This window comes from Brassica rapa, chromosome A09 (assembly GCF_000309985.2).
Source record: "Brassica rapa cultivar Chiifu-401-42 chromosome A09, CAAS_Brap_v3.01, whole genome shotgun sequence".
NCBI classification, from domain to species: Eukaryota; Viridiplantae; Streptophyta; class Magnoliopsida; order Brassicales; family Brassicaceae; genus Brassica; species Brassica rapa.
In genome coordinates, this window is record NC_024803.2 from 13,378,066 (window position 1) to 13,397,694 (window position 19,629).

A 19,629-nucleotide genomic window follows, 5' to 3' on the forward strand; every position below is an offset into this window, starting at 1 on the left:
CGCTCCCGAAGCTTGGAGCGACTTGTCGGAGCGACAGTCTGAGGTCGCTCCGTGTTTTGTTTCTGCTCGAACTTGTGTTTTCTCAAGGGCATTTTGGTCATTTCATTATGCACGTTTTTATTTTCTAAACCTATGTTTTATTACTCTGTAAGCCACCAGGGGGAGGATCATCTTTTTTTCTTAGAAAAACCACCAAAAACCTTTGGAAAGTGATCTCTTTGAATCAATTGATCAGTTTTATTATTGAAATTCTGTGTTCTTATTTATATTTTGTGTTTCTCTGCATGATTAATCTGAAATCCACCATGGGTTTAAGAGGAATCATGGAGATTAGTGAGTAATCACCTTTTGAATTCATGGGTTAGGGAGATTAAGGGTGATTAGGTTAGAACTAGGATGTTTTAGTGTAGATCATTCATATTGCCTTGCTAGTAGAGTGAACATAAAGCATCTTCTGAGTTGGCCACTCAGTTGTTGATCCTTAGGCATTTCTCACCCGAAAGGTGTTCGATGAAATGCCCGAGATAACTCTCCTAGACTTTTAGCATACCTTGCCAAAGACATTTGTTGTTAAAGATGCTAAGATAGCTAATAGACTTGTTAGTAATGATTGCTTTCATATATTCAACCAAAGACATTTGATGCTTGAATTGTGTTAAGTAAATGAACATTCATCTAGACATAGAGTTTGTTTAGGATTGTGTCTAAGCTTAAGGTTAATAGATTGATTGATCGTTTGCCATCTTTAGTTCGAGGCTTGATCACCCGATGTCTAATCCCTATATCCATGAGTTCTCTTTTCCAATAGTTAAGAAAGTATCGTTTAGTTATTCCTATTAATTAGTCATAGTTAAAAACCCATCTAAATCATTGGTTGCACTTAGATTAAGTGATTACTTGCATTCTCGGTGCTTTAGTATCTCTCAGAACTGGTTCGACAATCATTTATACTACAGCATTTGTCTTAGGAGCCTTGAAAACTCCTAACATCAATTATATTTGTGACTATTGTTCGTGATGTATGACTATGATCACTATGATTCATGTATTGAAAATATAACTGATCTTCATAATTGTTCATTGTTACATTAGTCTAATTGAATCTTTTCGAATATTTCTGATATTTTGAGCAATTGTTCGTGCTATATAACTTTGAATCCTTAACCAAGTTTGTAGAAATGGGTGTTTTAACCTCCTATGTATCTATTCCATTAACATATAAACTTTAGCTGTAAAGTTTATATTAATGGACAATAGAAATCAAAATATACGGAAAAAGAAAGGTATAAAGAAAGACTGCTTTTTGGTTGACAAAAAAGATTGCTTTTTAATGAGTTTTTATTATGTCTTTCGTTATGATATAAATCTCACGAATTTCAGGGTAATCTTTAAAACATCCATAGTATTTATATTTGTTAAAATATGGAATATATGAAATATGGTGGTATATTTAATTTAAATGTTAAATTTTGTGTGCACGTAAGATCTGATTATCTGCATAAAGTAATAATATACTCTATCCTATTACCGAACTAGAAGGCTTAAATTTGGACAATCAATATTTCAAATAATGTTATTATCTAATTAGCCCGTAGTTTCTTTTTAAATTTTAAATGTCCATATAAAATATCACCATTTTTATTTTAGATAAGACTCAAAAATATGTTATATATAACAAATCACAACTCAAATAATACAAACCTAATATAAGAATATAACCAACACATAAAGTTGAAATAATGAAGTAAAATATAAATGCAATTTTTTTTTATATTTTCATTCCGCACAAAGTGCGGATTATCATCTAGTTCACATTAAAATTGTTGCCGGTGCAAATGGTGGTTGTGCACTTTCCAGCATAGGCATATTTGAAATGTTAATAAGAAGACAAATCCATTAGTTTTTTTTTCGGGGAAGGGGGGTGGTCAAACCTACAAATTCATCTCCTAGACTATATTTGTGAAGTGATTTTGCCACATATCCTTTTACAATCATTTTTACAAAATAAATGATGACATGACTAACAAGATTGATGACATGACTTATAGTTAATATGACATGGACAATCACATTTTTTACCCAAATATATTTTTGGTAAAATTTATAGAAGATGACAATAACTAATACATTACATTTAATGTTGATTTATATTTAAGAAGTTTAACAAAAATATGGTAATAATTCATAAATCATCACTAAAATAAATATATTGAAATATGCATTATAAATTTCGAAATAAATTATTTAATTGTATTTTTATAATTATACAATTTTTATTACTAATATTTTCAAAATTTTCTACATCTTTTTAAAAAATTTAATAAATTGTTAATCGTAATTTCATTAGTTTCTTTTAGATATCTACAAATTTTATAAATATTGTTTAGTTATAATTTTTAATCTATATGATTTTTAGCAATTTTATACAATTTGATTTAATATATTTAACCAAAATAAATAGATAAAAAATTATATAAGATTCGAATTTTAAATATATTACATATATATTATTAAATGTAATTTAAAATAAAAAAAATCATTTTTTCTTAATTTTATGCTTAAATAATCAACTTTATATTAAATATTAGTCAAAAATAATAAAATATATAATATTAATAAATTTCATTTTAAATATAATTTAACTTTTAAAAAATTTATCACTGCACATGGTGCAGGAAAACACCAAGTTAGTTATATATGGAATTGTCACCAATAATGAACAAATTGCACAACAATATTGTAAATATATGATATATTGAAACTTCTGCGTACATAGATTTGAATCCAACAAACATAATTTTAATTTCTGATTACATAATTATTCCCAAGAATGCGCAAGAACAGTACGTATGATCAATCAACCTAATGGTATTATATATATATGTATATTTAGGAATTTTGTCACAAGTGTATATTTTAAAAGCATCATTACCAATTAAAGAGCAAGTAGGGATTTTGTAACTTTATATCTTTTACATTCATGAGGTTTACCGATAAATGATCCCTATATGTAAAATATTTCCTCTGCTTTTAAATAATACATGTATTAGATTTTTTATAAATAATGAAAATTAATATTTAACTGTCAATGCATTAATTTATAAAATTATAAAAAATTTCCCACAAATTCAAAGCAATAGTGATTCAATAAATTCAAAATTGTCAATTAACATTTTTTAAATTTAAAATTTATTATTAAAAATACATAAAAAAATCTAATACATTTATCTTTTGGAAACAAATAAAAATGGTAGAACATGCATTATTTAGAAACAGAAAGAGTATATAGACTCTGTTTGTTTCATCTTCTTTTGAATTAGCATGAAAATAGAAACATTTTTCTCACTAATCGAAGCCTTTTGTATTCTCTTTTGTCAAAAAGGATTAAAATAAGCGTTTACACTTTACTTACTTAGATCATGATTAACCTCAGTTTTTTAACTAGGGTTTTTAGATTCGGCTAAAAGACGGTTTTAGCTTTTTTTACATTTTAATTAAGAAAAACTAAGAACTGTCTGTTAAATAAGAGATATAAAAACCGTTTCTTACATGAAAAATGTAAAAAAAAGAAAAAAAATATCAAATCATGAGTTAAAAACTCCGGCTAAGAGATATGGATTAATCATGCCCTTGGATCAAAATTAGAAGTCCCGTATATGCATGAAAGAAAAAGTATATGCAAAATGAAGTTGACAAAAATAAGGAGGGATCAAATCATTTGATTTGACCACGATGGCTAAACACGTTAGATATAGTTGGGCAATCGCTACAACTAAGCAGCCGCACCTATTTTATGATCAATTATTTGTATCATATTATAATAATAATTATTATTTTTGACAAAGATCATACTTATAATTATTTGATTTATTAAATTACTTGTAGTCTGTGTTCCAAAAAAAAAAAATTACTTGTAGTGAAATTATTTTAAAAGTTTCTTAAAGAAATGTTCACAACTCTTGGTTGCTTTGATTAAACAATGGGTTACGTAGACACTCTACGTTTATAAAACCTAAATAATCGATCGGCCTTAGGTTAGGTGGCCTTGAAAAGAAACAACTCTAGCAGATACTGTTTCTATTTTGAAAAGTAATTTAAAATAAGTAGATTATAAAAGTTGAAATAGTACAAGAGCTTTTTTGTTATAAAATATTTGCGCATTTATGAAAAAAATATCATAATAGTGTCATGTTTCAAAGTCAACGAAAATATTTCCAATTGCCTCAATCCCTCCATATTAGATGATGACATGTTCATGGATGTAAAGCTTGTAATGAAATTTGATTTAAACATTTACACATGTAAGGAGATAAAATATTTAAGGCCGTGAAATATTAGTCCAAACAAATAAAATAAAAGTATTGTTAGAAAAGAAGATAAAAAATTAAAAATGATTTCCTATTTTTAAACCATTTATTTTAATATAAAAAAAAAACGTAACCGCAGCGATAGAGAAAGAGAGTCGCGGCTAGGTCGTAGTCGTGCCCTCGTTTTGCAGTTCACGTTTCCTCTCTTGAGTTTCGTCGTCTTCTTCCTCCTCTTCTTCTGTCGTCATATATTCTCTCTCTCTCTTCATCACTCTCTCTTACACGAGTTTCTCTCACACTGTGTTAATAAACATCGCGCGTTACGCATTCTAACCATCTTTCAAAGCCTTCCTCTTGTTTCTTGTCTTCTCACAAGTATCAGGTGAACAGATCTCTCTCTATGTATTTTTTTTTTTTTTTGTAAAATATCTCTGTATGTATTATTCCGACGATTATATATATAGCTTAATCTTTTAAGATCATCAATTTTTTTGTCCACTCTGTTATCATGTTTTCACTCATTTTTTTGGCTTTAGTCTCAAGTCTCTGTTTGAGAAACAGAGCAATTTTGAAGTCTTTCAATGCTAACTTTGTTTGGAGTCAGAAATCAACGAAGAAGCTCAAGACCTTTGTCTGTAGGAGGTAGATAGACTATTAACAGGTTTTTTTTTTCATCGTTCCATGTTTCAGAGAAAAGAGGCTTCTGATTTTGGTTTTCTTTTTCCTTTTCTAAATGCAGATATGGATTACTTAGAACCCAAAACAAAGAACAATCTACTGGGAAAGCTTCTCTTATTAGCTTCTCTAGTAATCTTAGCTATCATTGTGATCAGTCGATCTTCAAGCTTCACATCACCGAGCGTGGTATCTCCATCAACTCATCATACTAAAAAAAAAAACTTAACAAATTTTATATTTCGTTAATATTTGTTTTTCTGTGGTTTATTGCATTTGCTTTCAGTTTTCTCAAAGAGAGGAAGGAGTGACTCATGTGTTAGTCACTGGTGGAGCTGGCTATATCGGTTCACATGCGGCTTTAAGGCTGCTTAAGGATTCATACCGCGTAACCATTGTGGTAACTATTAAGTCTTTCTACTGAATACTAGTTTCAAAATTTCAAGAACTTCTTGATGACCTTTGAATTTTTGATATCTCAACAGGACAATCTTTCCCGTGGGAATCTTGGCGCGGTTAAGGTTTTACAGGGATTGTTCCCACAAACTGGAAGACTTCAGTTCATTTACGCTGATCTCGGAGATCCCGCAGCTGTATGGTTTTTATAACCTTTGATCCTGGTTAACCTTTCAAGCATAGAAGTTTTGGTTTTGGTTCTTAATAGATGAAATTTTAGGTCGAGAAAATCTTCTCAGAGAACGCCTTTGACGCTGTGATGCATTTTGCTGCGGTGGCTTATGTTGGAGAAAGCACTCTTTATCCTCTAAAGTACAGATTTCATTCTTCCATATACAGTTTTACACATCACTTCAAGAATATGTTTTAGTGGTCTCAATTTGATGTTGATGGTTGATTGTTGTAGATACTACCATAACATTACATCAAATACATTAGGAGTTCTTGAAGCTATGGCTAGACATAAAGTGAAGAAACTGATATACTCTAGCACTTGTGCTACTTATGGAGAGCCTGAAAAAATGCCCATTACTGAAGATACTCCACAGGTAAATAATTTCCCTTAATCTTGCGTCATTAATTATATTAATTTCATACACATTTTTGATGAAAAACATATTATTTAGGTCCCGATAAATCCTTATGGAAAAGCTAAAAAGATGGCAGAGGATATGATCTTGGATTTCTCTAAGAACTCCGACATGGCGGTTATGATCTTAAGGTTTGGTTCATAGAGTACTTTCTTGAGCCTTTTTTATACTCTATGGTCAATGAAACAATGATGCAAATGTTAATGAATGTTATGAACTTGCAGATACTTCAATGTGATCGGTTCAGATCCAGGAGGGAGACTAGGAGAAGCTCCAAGACCGGAGCTTCGTGAGCAAGGACGGATATCCGATGCTTGTTTTGATGCAGCTCGCGGTTTCATTCCCGGACTACAAGTAAAAAAGTTCAACATGTATACAATATTTTATTCATTTGCAAAAACCTTTACATGATATGGTTTGTGATAGGTCAAAGGAACGGACTACAAAACATCGGACGGGACTTGCATTAGAGACTATATAGATGTTACTGACCTTGTGGATGCTCACGTGAAGGCTCTCCAAAAAGCTCAGCCTCGTAAAGTCGGTATCTACAATGTTGGAACCGGAAAAGGTCTTGACTAAAACATTTTCATTGGAAAAACAAACTCTAGTTTTAAGCGCCTCCAAGTTTCATGTAGTGATCAAGAAGAGGATTCGTCTAACTATTACATTAACCGTTCATTGTTTTGGTTAAACAGGAAGATCGGTTAAAGAATTTGTGGAGGCGTGTAAGAAGGCAACAGGAGCTGAGATCAAAGTAGACTTCCTACCCCGACGACCAGGAGATTACGCAGAGGTATATAGTGATCCGACAAAGATTTTGAGAGACTTGAACTGGACTGCTCAATACACAAATCTTCAGAATAGTCTTCAAGTTGCTTGGAGGTGGCAAAAGATTCATCCTCATGGATATGCTTCTTACTAAAAACAGAGAAAATAACACCACCTGTAAAATTTTATTGTTTTGTTTTCTTAAAGTTTCATTTCATGAATTTGCATAATGTTTTGAGGTATTTTATATATTATACAGAAAATATATATTGTGACTGGTTATGTACTTACTAGTGGAATTGCGGAACATAATAGGTTTGAAACGGCCGGTTAGTTATCATTCAAAAAAAATTCTGTAAGAGCATAGGGAACTAACAATATGTTGCTAACACAACTATATATTGTATTTTCCAACTCAACAAAACGTATTGTTTAGAAACACAGGACACATTGTTAAAGCTACTTTTTATCTTTTATTTTTAAGAAATGTAAGACCATAGATATATTTGACAACATACTAGTAAAATGCTACATTTAGGCGTTTCCTCCATCTTTGTTGGCTTTGACTGGGGAAGAAGGTAACTTCTCTGATTCCTCTTGAGCTCCAGAAGGGTTTGTTTGAATATTAGGGTTAACCAATGTGAACGGTGGGTACTTGGGGATAGGCCAGCTCTTTAGTGGAAACTTGTGGCTGAAGAAATCAGCAATCATGGATTTTGCATGGTCGATCTTGCCCATTGAAGACGAATCATCGATTATGGTTTGAGGTGATGTTGGTTGTGATTGCGGTTTTGGGGCACGAAAGGAGAGTGCTGGTTGAGAACTGAGAGAGAAGACGAGGATGAGGAGGAGTAGTAGACATAGAGAAGAAGCCTTTGAGTTCTTTGTCATTGTTGCTTTGTGATTTCTGTGTGTTTATGGGGGTTCATTTATAAGCAGTGAAAATGAGACTGGAGAAGGGATGTATTAGATGAGAAAAAATGGTGGTGTAATTAACGTTGGGCTTCTACTTCTCACCTAAACCAGTTTTCGAACTAAAGCTTCATGACTTGAGTATGACCATGAGAGATGATTTATGGGTATTGATATTCAGATTGGTGGACAAGGATCAAGCTTCTAGTTTAGTTAGCAATGTAACAGAAAAGGGAAATGGTCAAATGCTTACACAATCTGATCGATTCATGTCTACCATTACGGCTTACGGGCCAAGATAGATGTAATAACCGGAATAACAAGTAGACTCTAAACTGGTATAAGCTCAAACCGGAACACGGCTCTGATCATATAAGCCACATTATCATAATACATTTTTTTCTGGTTAATACTTACACAACTTCAAGTTACACATTATCAAAAAGTTGTGTAAGTACATTTGTTCCATTCATTTTTTTTTTAGCATTATCAGAGCAATATGTTTCTAGACTAGTCAGAGTCTTTGTCGGTTTCCATAACATACAAAAAAAAAAAAAGGGTAGAATGGAAAACAAATAACGGTGGATAAAGAAGGAATATTAGGTAGATCTGGAGTCTGTAACGGCTAGTTCCAAAGTATCGGTTTGATTATTGTATTAAGCTGAGCACGCTCTTCCATACAAACACATTCACACTCACAAACATATATAGAGAGAGAGAAGAAGAAGAAGAAGAAGAAGAAAAGTAGTAGTACAAAACTTTTTGCCTTTTTTCTGAAGGACTGTGAGAAGATAATCGCCATGAACATTTTCAGGAAGAAGGCTACTCCCAAAGGTAAAAAAGCTCAAAACTTTACCACCATTGTCTCTCTGAAATTTTTCTTCTGCATCTGCCAAATTGGAAAGAATGGTTATTACTTTCTGTTGATCTGAAAAAAAGTTGGCACCTTTAATCGTTCTTTGTGGTCAAAATTGAATCTTTGGGTGTGGGTATGTGTGAATTTATATGGGTTCTTGTTTTCCATAATTGGTTATATGATTCCTCAAAGTTAGATGTGTAATTGCATGAGAGCTCAAAAAAAAAAAGGAAACTAGTTTTGCAATACTTGTTTTGATTCAATAGAAAAGTTGTGATATTTTTTCTGCAGATGCTCTTCGCACCAGTAAGAGAGAAATGTCTGTGGCTACACGAGGTACGTATAGGTTCCACCATCCTCTTAAGTGAATCTTAATCTAAATCTAACCTATAACTTCATTGCTGCTAGCTGCTAGTAAAAGTGCTGATAGGGTTGTTTCTAGAGTCTAGCCTTAAGCTACATGATAAGTTCTTCTGATTAATCACTGCTTTTGAATATTGTTGCTAGATTTTACCTCTCTGTTATGTGTTCTAAACAAACCAATAAGCCAAAAAAAAAAAAGCTAGGCTTTTGAGCTCAATGTTTTAATGATATTCGAATGGCGTGGCAGGTATCGAGCGAGAGATTTCATCTCTTCAGCTGGAGGTAAATAACATCATATATATAGTGTAGTGGACATGAGTTTTCTTACGGTTATATTGACATTGTTCACTTCACAATCAGGAGAAGAGACTAGTTGCTGAAATCAAAAAAACTGCTAAAACTGGAAACGAGGCAACTAGATTTTCCCCTTTTACTAGCTTTATGTCCTTCTTCTTCTAAGTTTCTTTCTTTATTGTTGATTTTTTTCTTCATTAAAACATGTTTGGATAGGCGGCGACAAAGATTTTAGCACGTCAACTTGTAAGATTGAGGCAACAGATTACAAACTTACAGGGAAGCCGTGCTCAAATCAGAGGTGTAACGACTCACACACAGGTTAGGTTTGCTTCCTCTAAATTCAAACATCAGCTAAACTAATAGTTCGATTAGAAATAATAATAACTAGATTTCCACCCGCACAACCGTGCGGGTATATATTTTCACATTTATATATATATATATTTGTTTTACATAATTATTATATATTTTTAATGTTACTCACATATTTAAATGTTTGTATAATTATGCCAAATATAATAATTTTATAGTTTTCATGCTGTAAATTAAAATCATCACATATATGTTGCTTATTATATATTTGTCCTATTGAATTTGCGTTTGATTACTAAACTAATTTTTTTAATGCATGAAACAACATATATGAAAACAATTTTGTATTTAATTTATTATAATCATGATCCATAATTCAAATCGCTAAATGTTTTAGTAACTTTTAATGTTTATTAATTTTATATAATAAATTATTGTATATTAAAAAGTTTAAGATAAGATAAATTTTTATACATGTATTATATAGTTTACTAATATTAACCCGTTCTACCAACATATTATATTTTTAGCATAAATATTTTATATTTATGAAAATAAAATATGTTAACTTATCAATTTAAAATAATTTTATCATATTTTGTTCAATATAACGTTTTTATTTTAAAATGATAGATATTATTATAAAATTGATAAAATAGGATAGAATTTTATTCTTTTAGTAACATTTCATTACTAATTACTAAATTAGTTGAAAATATTTATATTCAATTTATGACAATTAAGATCTTATTATAATCTTTTTCAAGAGATTTGTTAGAATTTTAAATTTTTTAAAAAGATTAAAAAATATAAAAGATATTATGATTAACGTAGTTAAAAATATTATATATATTAGCATTAGTGATATACATTTAATAGAAAATTTAAATGATTGTCCAAATAAAAATATCACTCATAAAAAAATAATGATTTTTATTTTATTAGAAAACAAATTTGAAAAAAAATTAAAATAGAAATAAATATTTATTTCTAGCAAAATCTTTAAAAACTATTAGTAAATGTATTTTTGAAATTAATTAATTTCATTTTATTTAAATTTTTCGTTTTAAACCAAAACTATATTCAATTTTAATTTCTAATTATATTTTATGATAATTTAAATTAAAACTAACTAATTTTTGAAAGTAAATTTAAAAAGATTCTAAGAAGATTTTAAAAAGATTTTGTTAGAACATTTTAAATATATTCATTTGTATTTCAAATAAAAGATAAAAATATTAAAAGATATAATAATAAAGTTATGTAAAATATGATATTTTCTAGGAATGGTCCAAACTAAAAAAAATCACACATGAAAAGAAGTCATGACTTCTGTTTTAATATATTAGATAATCACTGTCTTTCTTGGTTAGGCTCTCTATGCCAGCACTTCCATTTCTTCTGGTATGAAAGGTGCAACCAAAGCTATGGTTGCAATGAACAAGGTAATAATGCTTACTATTTTTGGTCTTAATGCTCAGTATACTAAGCGGCTTTTATATTGTAATTAATAACGACGCTAAACTTTATATTTTCAGCAAATGGCACCAACGAAACAAGCCAAAGTGATTAAGGATTTCCAGAAACAGTCTGCACAGCTAGACATGACGGTAATAACAAATACATCTCTTTAGATTCTTTCTATCAGGCAATCAAATGTTACTTGATGTGTTTGTTGTGTGTTGCAGATAGAGATGATGTCAGAGGCAATTGATGAAACGCTTGACAAAGATGAGGCTGAAGAAGAAACAGAAGACCTCACTAACCAAGTTCTTGATGAGATTGGTGTTGGAGTTGCATCTCAGGTCAGCTTTCTCTCTGCCAAGGGTGGTATCTTTCTTTCGTCTCTTTTCTCAGGTTTAGAGTCAAAAACTAAAAAATGTGTCTCTCTGTTTCATTTGTTTGAAACAGTTATCTTCAGCTCCAAAAGGTCGGATCGCTACAAAAACCGCAGCTCCTCCTCCTCCTGCAACTACTACCAACAGCAACAGGTAATGACGATGTTGATCACATGAATGGTCACTGTGAGTTCTACTGAAGAAAACTCTTTGCATAAATTTATAAACTTGCAGCTCTGAATCAAGTGAAGTGGATGAGCTTGAGAAGAGGTTGGCTTCACTGCGAAGAATCTGAGAGTCAGCTTTATGCATCATCATGTATGATTAAAGGAAAAGGAACAGCTTCCCTTTTTTTTGTTGCGTGTCATCTCTGTATAAATAAATCTCTGCTGAAACTCATATCAACCCTTTCTCGTGCAAAATTTGTTTCTCCAAAATCATTCTCTATGTTTAAGTGAATAAGCTTTCAGTGTGACAGAGATTGTGGTAATCACGTCATCTTTGTGACAACTAACTTATTACCGTCCCTAGATCATATAATAATACACAATTTCAGTTTCTATAATATTTATGTGAGGCATACCTATGTTAGTGAGTCAACTCAATCTAGAAATATGGCGCAGTTCTTTCAACTTTGTATATCTTTGAAGTATGGTTTAAATCTAATGAGTCATTTGTTAACACATGTTCAGAGTTTACTCTCACACATGTGATCAAAATATATATCAAAACCATAAAACTGAATACTAATACAATTATTTAAAACTAAAATAGAGTTTTACTTTTAGAAACTAAATTCAAAGATTAATAGGGGTTATTGGTTGTTGTATCTTAATGGATTTGAAAATCCGAACTAAATCTAGTGTTATTAGTTCTGTGATTTTCAAATCTGTATTAAAATCAGGTGTTATTGGTTTAATGATTCATAAATTCTATAACAAATCAAGTGTTATTCAATCGTACGGATTTACTAATATATTTGATTTTATAATGGATTTGAATGGATTTGTTTGGATTTTTAGTTAAAAATACAAATACTCAAATCCGAAGAAAAACCTCCGGATTTGCATATTTTACTTGGATTTATAAATATTATATGGATTTCTAAATCAATCAAAATATATAAACCAATAACACCTAGTTTTGAATGAAAATTGGTAGAAAAAATAGTGTTGGATTTTTTTAAATATACAACTCAAGCAAGCAAATTAATACATATAAATAATATCCACATAGATAATAAATAAATTAAACAACAACAAAATAATATCCACACAAAACAAGCAATGTTTTTATAAAGAAATGTACCATGGAGAATATTTAAACCTTTTCTGGCTCAGCCGCCAAGGCTTCGGGAGCCTTTGCCGGAGCATCAACCACCGGAGCTGCTGTGACATTGGTCGACGGAGTTTCAACCACCGGAGCTGCTGCGGCAACAACTTCTTTGTTTACCTCTTCCACTGGCTTCTTCTGCTCTTCCACTGCTTCCTTCTTCTCCTCTTCCACGGCTGGCTTCTTCTCCTCTTCCACGGCTGGCTTCTCCTCCTCCGCAGCCGCCACGACAGGAACAAGTGCGGGTAGAACCTCTTCTTTCTTCTCTTCAACTGTTTCTTTCTCTTTCTCAGCGGTTGTAATAATCTCATCTTCCTTGGCCGGTTTGGTGTCTTCTTCTTTGGACGGTTCTTCGGTTTTCGCGACTTCTTCCACATTTTCCACCTCTCGTGACTTCTCCTCCACCGGGAGAAACACACATACTTTCTCAAATATGAACGTCACTGGTCCGGAGCTAGTAGATGAAAGTTCACACGCATCCTTTGATCCAGGGAATCCTGAAGTAACATTAACATTTCAAAGATTATTTACTCATAGTTTATATTAAATTATAACCTTTTTGATATACAATGTATTCATCTACTTTGATTCAGTGGTCATCGTGATTTTTTGGATTGTTCATTTTGGATATGGGATCGGGTCGGGACATCGGGTAATACCATGTAATAATCAGCTACGGATATTTTAGATGCATCTAACTAGTATATACCAAGTTAATGTCCAAAAAGAGGTTGAATTCGAAATCAGACATCTTTGTTACTTTCATTTTTTTTAGTTTTAAGTATCTTGATAATTATTTTACCAAAAAAAAAAGGTATTTTGATAATTAGGTCATTGGAACATCTACTAGAATAAATAAACTTTCTAAACGTATGGTTATTACAACTGGGACGAATTTGATAATTCAGATAATTCAAATAACTCATACCAAAACGGATATTCGCCCTGGTAACCAAGAAATACTATGTTGAAAACTAGTTGCTAACCAGGTTTAAGCTAAATTTAAAAGTACGTACCAATTTCAACAAGTGCCTCGAGGAATTTGTTCACTTCGGCAGAGTGTTTCGTTAAACCATCTTCTTTAGGCTCCCTCACCAAAGCCTACAAATATAAAAATTAAATCGAGTACATAAAATCGCTAGTGTTTAGAATAAATGTTTAAGATCATTAAGAACCTTGAGTTCAGCAGACGTGGCTTCATAGATATCCAAGACCTTGGGTTCCAGTTCTGTCTTTTTGTCTTCAATCTCCTTGTTGATTGCTTCCTATTAATAGACAAAAAATAAATTTAGAAATCGGAATAATCACATACGCGTATTAATGTAAGCCAGAACCTGATCCGTGTCCGCAGGTGGTTAATTTAACTTGTATTCAACTTAAACTCATAAACAGCTGGTTTTATAAAAAAATCACATATTTATTTTTTATATTTTTTAATTTACATATAGAGTAGAATATTTTATGTCAATAGATGTTTGATAATAATTTTTTTATTTGTACATAATACTATATTAAAAAAATTATAACTTGATGCAATTTGATGTAATTGTACTATTCATATATTAACCTGTTTTTTTTGTTAATTTAGTTTAAAATGATAAAACATACTAATTTTTTAAATTTTTTGCATTATTTTTCTATGAATTATTATTAATTTTATGATATTTTGTTTTCTTGACTATACTAAATAAGATAATTACTATATTAAAATTTTTTTATATAATATATACTATATGTTTCAGTTTGTGTTATATTCTTTTAATAAAGGTGATTTAGTTAATATTCGTATAATATTAATAATGATCAATATATGAATATCAATTTAATTAGATAAATTTTGGAATTGTAATTAATTAATTAATTTAAATTTATTTTAAATGTAGTGGCAGAATCTGTAAATAAAAAGAAATACAAAAAGAAAATACTTAATTATTGTAAATACAATGGCTAAATGTGTAAATAAAAAAAATAGTTTTTTATATTATTATCCATGTTACTAAAAAATTCTCATTTATACTGTTATCCATGTTAGCAACAAAATTCTTATTTATACTGCTATCCATGTTTTTAAACAATATCAGAAGGTATTTCTCTTTTAATAATAGAGTTAGATGTAATTAACAATTTATAGATCTAAATACCTTAGAATCATCAAAGGCGGGGGTCTTGCTAGCCTCAGCAACAACATCCTTGTTTGCTGGGCTTCTCTCGAACAATTTCTTCATTGTTGGAACAATCTTCGATTTCCAGTAACCCATATCTTTTCTTTTGTGTGTGTAATTAGGTCAATCCTGCAACAACAAAAGAACAAATTATTAGAATTTCTACATATAGTTTAGAGGTAAATGACGGAAACAAAAGTCTTAACTTATACCCTGAACGATTATAAGAACGAGAAAACATCATCTGATTCATATACATACACCTTTGTAATCTGTACATTTATACGCCTCTACGTATATCTATATGCATAAATAATATAGGTTATAACATCAATGTATAATTGACCTTTGTTTTAACTTTTAGCACATGGTTTACGTATTTAGCTCCCCTAGTTCTATTATTCTCAAGAAAAATACCAATCAAACGTAATAATGAGTATTGAAAAAAAGAAAAACCGCATATTTTCACGTCTAAATAATCTGAAACTAACATATATAAAACGTTTATGTATTTGTACATATTTTCTTCTAATGATGAAACTTTTTCTTTTTGGACTAATAATGAAACTTACTTGAGATGAAGATTTCTGGAGGCTCTTTTCCTTGTTCTTAATTCTCCAGCTGATTATTTTGTTGTTGGTTTCTATGATTTTTAAGAAGCTCTCTACGTATTATTATATTAGGGATAATTTTCTAATCACCTTTGCTTTTCATCTAAAGACGTAACCGCCCCTTTCTATTTTCCATCGTTGTCTATTTTTACCCGTTGATGCCAGAACCGATTATGTTGGTTGGTCCGGAAGTTCCGTTAAATAGTAAACCGGAATAGATTACATATTTTCTTCTAAGGTTTGACGGAGTAATTCTGTCTGGTATATGAACCTAATTTTATTATTATTGTCATTTTGAATTTCCATACCCGGTTCAGGATCAAAGGTTAGGCAGAGTAGAAAGGGTGAGAAGGTCACATAAGTAATTTAAAAATATTTAGCGGCTGACAGCCTGACACTAATATTGCAATTATAGTTGGCAAATTTAGAAAATGGGTCTAGCATGGTGATATGTAATTGTAAGGTCCAGCATATCCTCCTCTATCTATGTTTGTACCTTAGAAGCTATATTAGCCTGCTTAAACTATAAGTTGTTTATTTTTAACTTAACTAAATAATTACATTGTTATTTAGTGTTTTTTGTTTTTATTTAAGAAAACATTGTTATTTAGTGTTCAAAAAAAAAATCTACATTGTTATATTTCTTCGCTCATTTCTGTCAAGTTTTTGGTTTTTTATTTCGTGTTCAAGTTTAACAATTTAAATGAACATTGAAATCTAAATGGAAAATATCTATATATGTATCTCGATGAAAAAAATAGATACGGTAGATTATTTTATTTAGCATAATTAATTAATTTTGGAAGACAGACATCCTACCCTCATTCCTCAATATCCAAGGACAAAGAGCATACAATCTCCATCACGACATGACATATACTTCTGTATACACAAAATTTGGTTTAACTAATAAGAAAATTAAAGAGAAAACCTGTTTATAAATGGCATTTTACAGATGAAAATGTTTATTCATAGACTAATTACATATTATTCAAATTTCGCATATTAGAAGTTCCAACAAGTGTTGTCAAAAAAAAAAAAAAAAGTTCCAACAAGTATTTACGTCCACTAGTAGAAATTTTCTATATAGCCATGGAGATATATAGCAAAAAATCGTGAAGAAATAGTCACATTTTCGAAGTTATGACATTGTGGCTAGAAAAAACTATAATTAATCACAGTTTGTGTAAAAAAAATTCATAGTTAACTAGCGACGATTTTACCACAACTATTTTGTGGTTAAGTTAGCTATTATATAAATAAAAAGTAGTAAAAAACAAAATAAAATTTATTAGTTATTTATAAATTAAAATACATACATATAAAAATATACATAAATACGTAAATATTATACAAATCATAATATTATACATTAAATTTTAAACTATGACATGGGGCTAAATTTTGAAAATTATATATGTAATTAGAGTTTAAGTTTGAAAAATAGATTTATGGTTTTGCATGTAACGTTTAAGTTTGAAATGAGGATATTAGAATTCGATTTTTTATACAGCCAAAACAAATTAAATGGAGTTGAGGAAAATTTCCATATATGCTTTCTCGTACCACAAAAGTTTTAAAGTATTAGTATTAGGGTTCAGGGTATGGAAAATTTCGGATGCGGTTACGATATTAGAATATGGTTTTTGCGATATTTTTAGAGGAATTACGATAGATTTAGGAAAAAATATGAATTCAGATTTCTCAAAACAAATTATCAATGCGATTATTGAAAATTTCATATTTTTGTAGTACAAAAAAACATAATAACTGAAAAAGCAAAATATGTAATCTAGGTAATATTGAACATTGAATAATGGGTAGAACTGGGGTATAGAGAGTGTTGTATGCTGTGTGGAGAGAAGAATGAAACAAGGGATCACCTGTTTTTTGCCTGTCCCTACTCGTTTACTGTCTGGCTGCAAACTGCAGGAAAGCTATTCGGTAATGCCATATCTCCTGACTGGAATGATACTGTTGTGTCCTTGCTGCAGCCTGCGCGGAGTCGGCTTGATTCTGTGCTACGAAGGATAGTGTTTCAGACGGTTCTCTATTCTATCTGGAGAGAACAAAATTCAAGAAGGCATGGAGGTGTGTGGGTCACAACGGAGAAGATTTCTAGAAGTATTGACAAGCAAGTTAGGAATCGGATATCATCTCTACGCTACGCCTGGGACCATCCACTGAAGGGGTTGATGGAAGATGGTTTGAAGTCACCTAAATTTAAGCAAGACATCACTCATTCTTAAATTTTTTTCTTCCTAATAGATTTGATTACATACCCCTCTACTTGTAAATGTGCTAGCTTGATCAATAAATTTGATATTCAATCAAAAAAAGAAGAAAGAATAATGGGTAGAAACTATACTTCTCTATGCATATCTTTAGGTAATAGTTAGAGAAGGTTATAACACATAAACGAAATCAGGTATACCGACAGAGTACTGGTGGTGATATAGGCAAACAAATCAAACAAATTAGGGGAATTGCATTGTATGACAATCAAACAAATTATAATTCATTATCTAACTAAAAAAAAGTTGACCACAATATTCAACATATTTTCTATCATATATGCCAAAATACCCTTCAGAAGTAACTGGATGATTCCTTTCTATTTTTTTTTCTTTTTTTTTTCTTTCTTTCAAAACTATGTTTTTTTTATAGAACACAAATCTCTAGCCATTCCACCTTAATCACCTCCATCTATCACCATTGATTTTCTCACCGTCACCATCGTATTCGATTTTGTCACAGTCACTCCATGTTCTCTGAACTTCCACCATCGTCTGTTCTTCTCTTCCATCCATTGTATTAGCAACAAAATTCCTTTCTCCGCTGAGGTTACATGTATCATCTCCACCGCTGTCGTAAGATACGCTTATCTCTGTAATGTGAGTGACTAAAAACTGATCGAAAAAGATGAACAGTTTTTGTTTGTCGAGTTCTATTCTATTATATACATATAGAATAAAAATGTAAAGTAATATGTTCTATTTGTATTATGTAGCGTGATATATTTTGATACTACATTATTTTATAATGTTTCATTCCATTTGACGATTTTATTATATTTTCAGATTTTTATTTACTTAAATTATTTGAAATATATATATATTATATTTTATGTTTGGGTTGAGTGTTTAGTGGTTAGGGTTTAGGGTTTAGTAATTAAGGGTTGGATTAAGGGTTTAGTATTTAGTATTTAGGGATTGAGAGTAAAATTAGAATCTTATACTATTTCGGCATATGGAATAGAACGCTCGAGTACTTATAAACTATGGAATTGTACATTTTGGGTCGTTTGAGACACAATTAATATAGTTTCAGATTGACGTGAATTCATCATGTCTTCTTTGTCTAAGATGGCATCATCCATTTTTAACCATTCATTTTAATGGCTATGGTGCATATATATGTGATAAATAAGTGTGTAATGTTGGTGGCGCTATGTGATATGATGATAATAGTGGTGTTTTTATTTTGTCCATATCTTTCAACGGACGACGTCATCTATTTTTCTCTTTTTTCACCGGATACTTATAAAAATAGTGGTATAACCGGTTAATATAGGAACTAAATGTTAATTACTTAATTACTAGGTGTTTTGCCCGCACATGTGGCATTATTTTCTTACGAATAATTTTTGTTTTATGTCTTATTAATTCAAAAACTAATATAATAAATAATTATTAATGATTTAACAAAAAGTTTAAATCAAACATCAAATATATATATATATATATATGATAAATATTTCCATCAAAATATATATGTTTATTATTGTGATAATTTTTTTAAAGCACTATATATTAGCAATATATTTGATATATTAATATTTAATTATAAATGGTTCTATATCTTAATGTTTTATAATAAAAAAATATTTCCACATAACAAATATATATATATATATATAAGAATTATCTTATTTATTTTTAAAAATATATGTTTTTATTTTGATATTTTTTCATATTAGTTTATAATCAATTAGCTAATATAACTTATAATCTATTATTATTAATATACAATTCTTTTGAATTATATTTTAAGCTAAAATACCTAAAATCATGAAGAATACGACATACAAACAAAATCAGCTTTTGATTGATTAATATTTAATTAGAAATTGTTCTATGTCTTAATC

At 30.2% G+C, this 19,629-nt stretch overlaps 4 protein-coding genes across 6 annotated transcripts; 2 read left to right on the forward strand and 2 right to left on the reverse strand.

Moving 5' to 3' along the window:
* Window positions 1-4,135: 4,135 nt before the first annotated feature.
* On the forward strand, window positions 4,136-7,108 carry LOC103839173 (putative UDP-arabinose 4-epimerase 4). Of its 2 annotated transcripts, XM_009115662.3 has the most exons (11): window positions 4,136-4,689; window positions 4,844-4,949; window positions 5,047-5,171; window positions 5,269-5,382; window positions 5,468-5,575; window positions 5,659-5,750; window positions 5,845-5,986; window positions 6,065-6,159; window positions 6,253-6,382; window positions 6,455-6,599; window positions 6,727-7,108. In XM_009115662.3, the coding sequence occupies exons 2-11, from the start codon at window positions 4,889-4,891 to the stop codon at window positions 6,951-6,953; spliced, it is 1,239 nt and encodes a 412-aa protein (XP_009113910.1). In that variant the 5' UTR covers window positions 4,136-4,689; window positions 4,844-4,888; the 3' UTR covers window positions 6,954-7,108. The 2 variants fall into 2 exon arrangements, with proteins under 2 accessions (XP_009113910.1, XP_009113911.1); XM_009115663.3 differs by lacking the exon at window positions 4,136-4,689 and having other exon boundaries at window positions 4,844-4,968.
* A 58-nt stretch (window positions 7,109-7,166) lies between these two features.
* Window positions 7,167-7,707, reverse strand: LOC103839172. The gene has a single exon (XM_009115661.3). The coding sequence runs from the start codon at window positions 7,688-7,690 to the stop codon at window positions 7,334-7,336; it is 357 nt and encodes a 118-aa protein (XP_009113909.1). The 5' UTR covers window positions 7,691-7,707; the 3' UTR covers window positions 7,167-7,333.
* A 528-nt stretch (window positions 7,708-8,235) lies between these two features.
* LOC103839171 (vacuolar protein sorting-associated protein 2 homolog 2) lies at window positions 8,236-11,895 on the forward strand. 2 transcript variants are annotated; one of them, XM_009115660.3, is made up of 10 exons: window positions 8,244-8,545; window positions 8,859-8,903; window positions 9,178-9,212; window positions 9,291-9,341; window positions 9,441-9,545; window positions 10,913-10,984; window positions 11,078-11,149; window positions 11,228-11,344; window positions 11,451-11,530; window positions 11,612-11,895. In XM_009115660.3, exons 1-10 carry the CDS (start codon window positions 8,512-8,514, stop codon window positions 11,670-11,672), a joined length of 672 nt encoding a protein of 223 aa, XP_009113908.1. In that variant the 5' UTR covers window positions 8,244-8,511; the 3' UTR covers window positions 11,673-11,895. The 2 variants fall into 2 exon arrangements, with proteins under 2 accessions (XP_018509730.1, XP_009113908.1); XM_018654214.2 differs by lacking the exon at window positions 9,291-9,341 and having other exon boundaries at window positions 8,236-8,545.
* Window positions 11,896-12,544: 649 nt separating this feature from the next.
* Window positions 12,545-19,260, reverse strand: LOC103839170 (plasma membrane-associated cation-binding protein 1). The gene is made up of 5 exons (XM_009115659.3): window positions 15,444-19,260; window positions 14,851-15,000; window positions 13,885-13,974; window positions 13,726-13,810; window positions 12,545-13,206 (listed from the first exon to the last, which is right to left on the reverse strand). The coding sequence occupies exons 2-5, from the start codon at window positions 14,965-14,967 to the stop codon at window positions 12,698-12,700; spliced, it is 801 nt and encodes a 266-aa protein (XP_009113907.1). The 5' UTR covers window positions 14,968-15,000; window positions 15,444-19,260; the 3' UTR covers window positions 12,545-12,697.
* Between the last annotated feature and the right edge of the window lie 369 nt (window positions 19,261-19,629).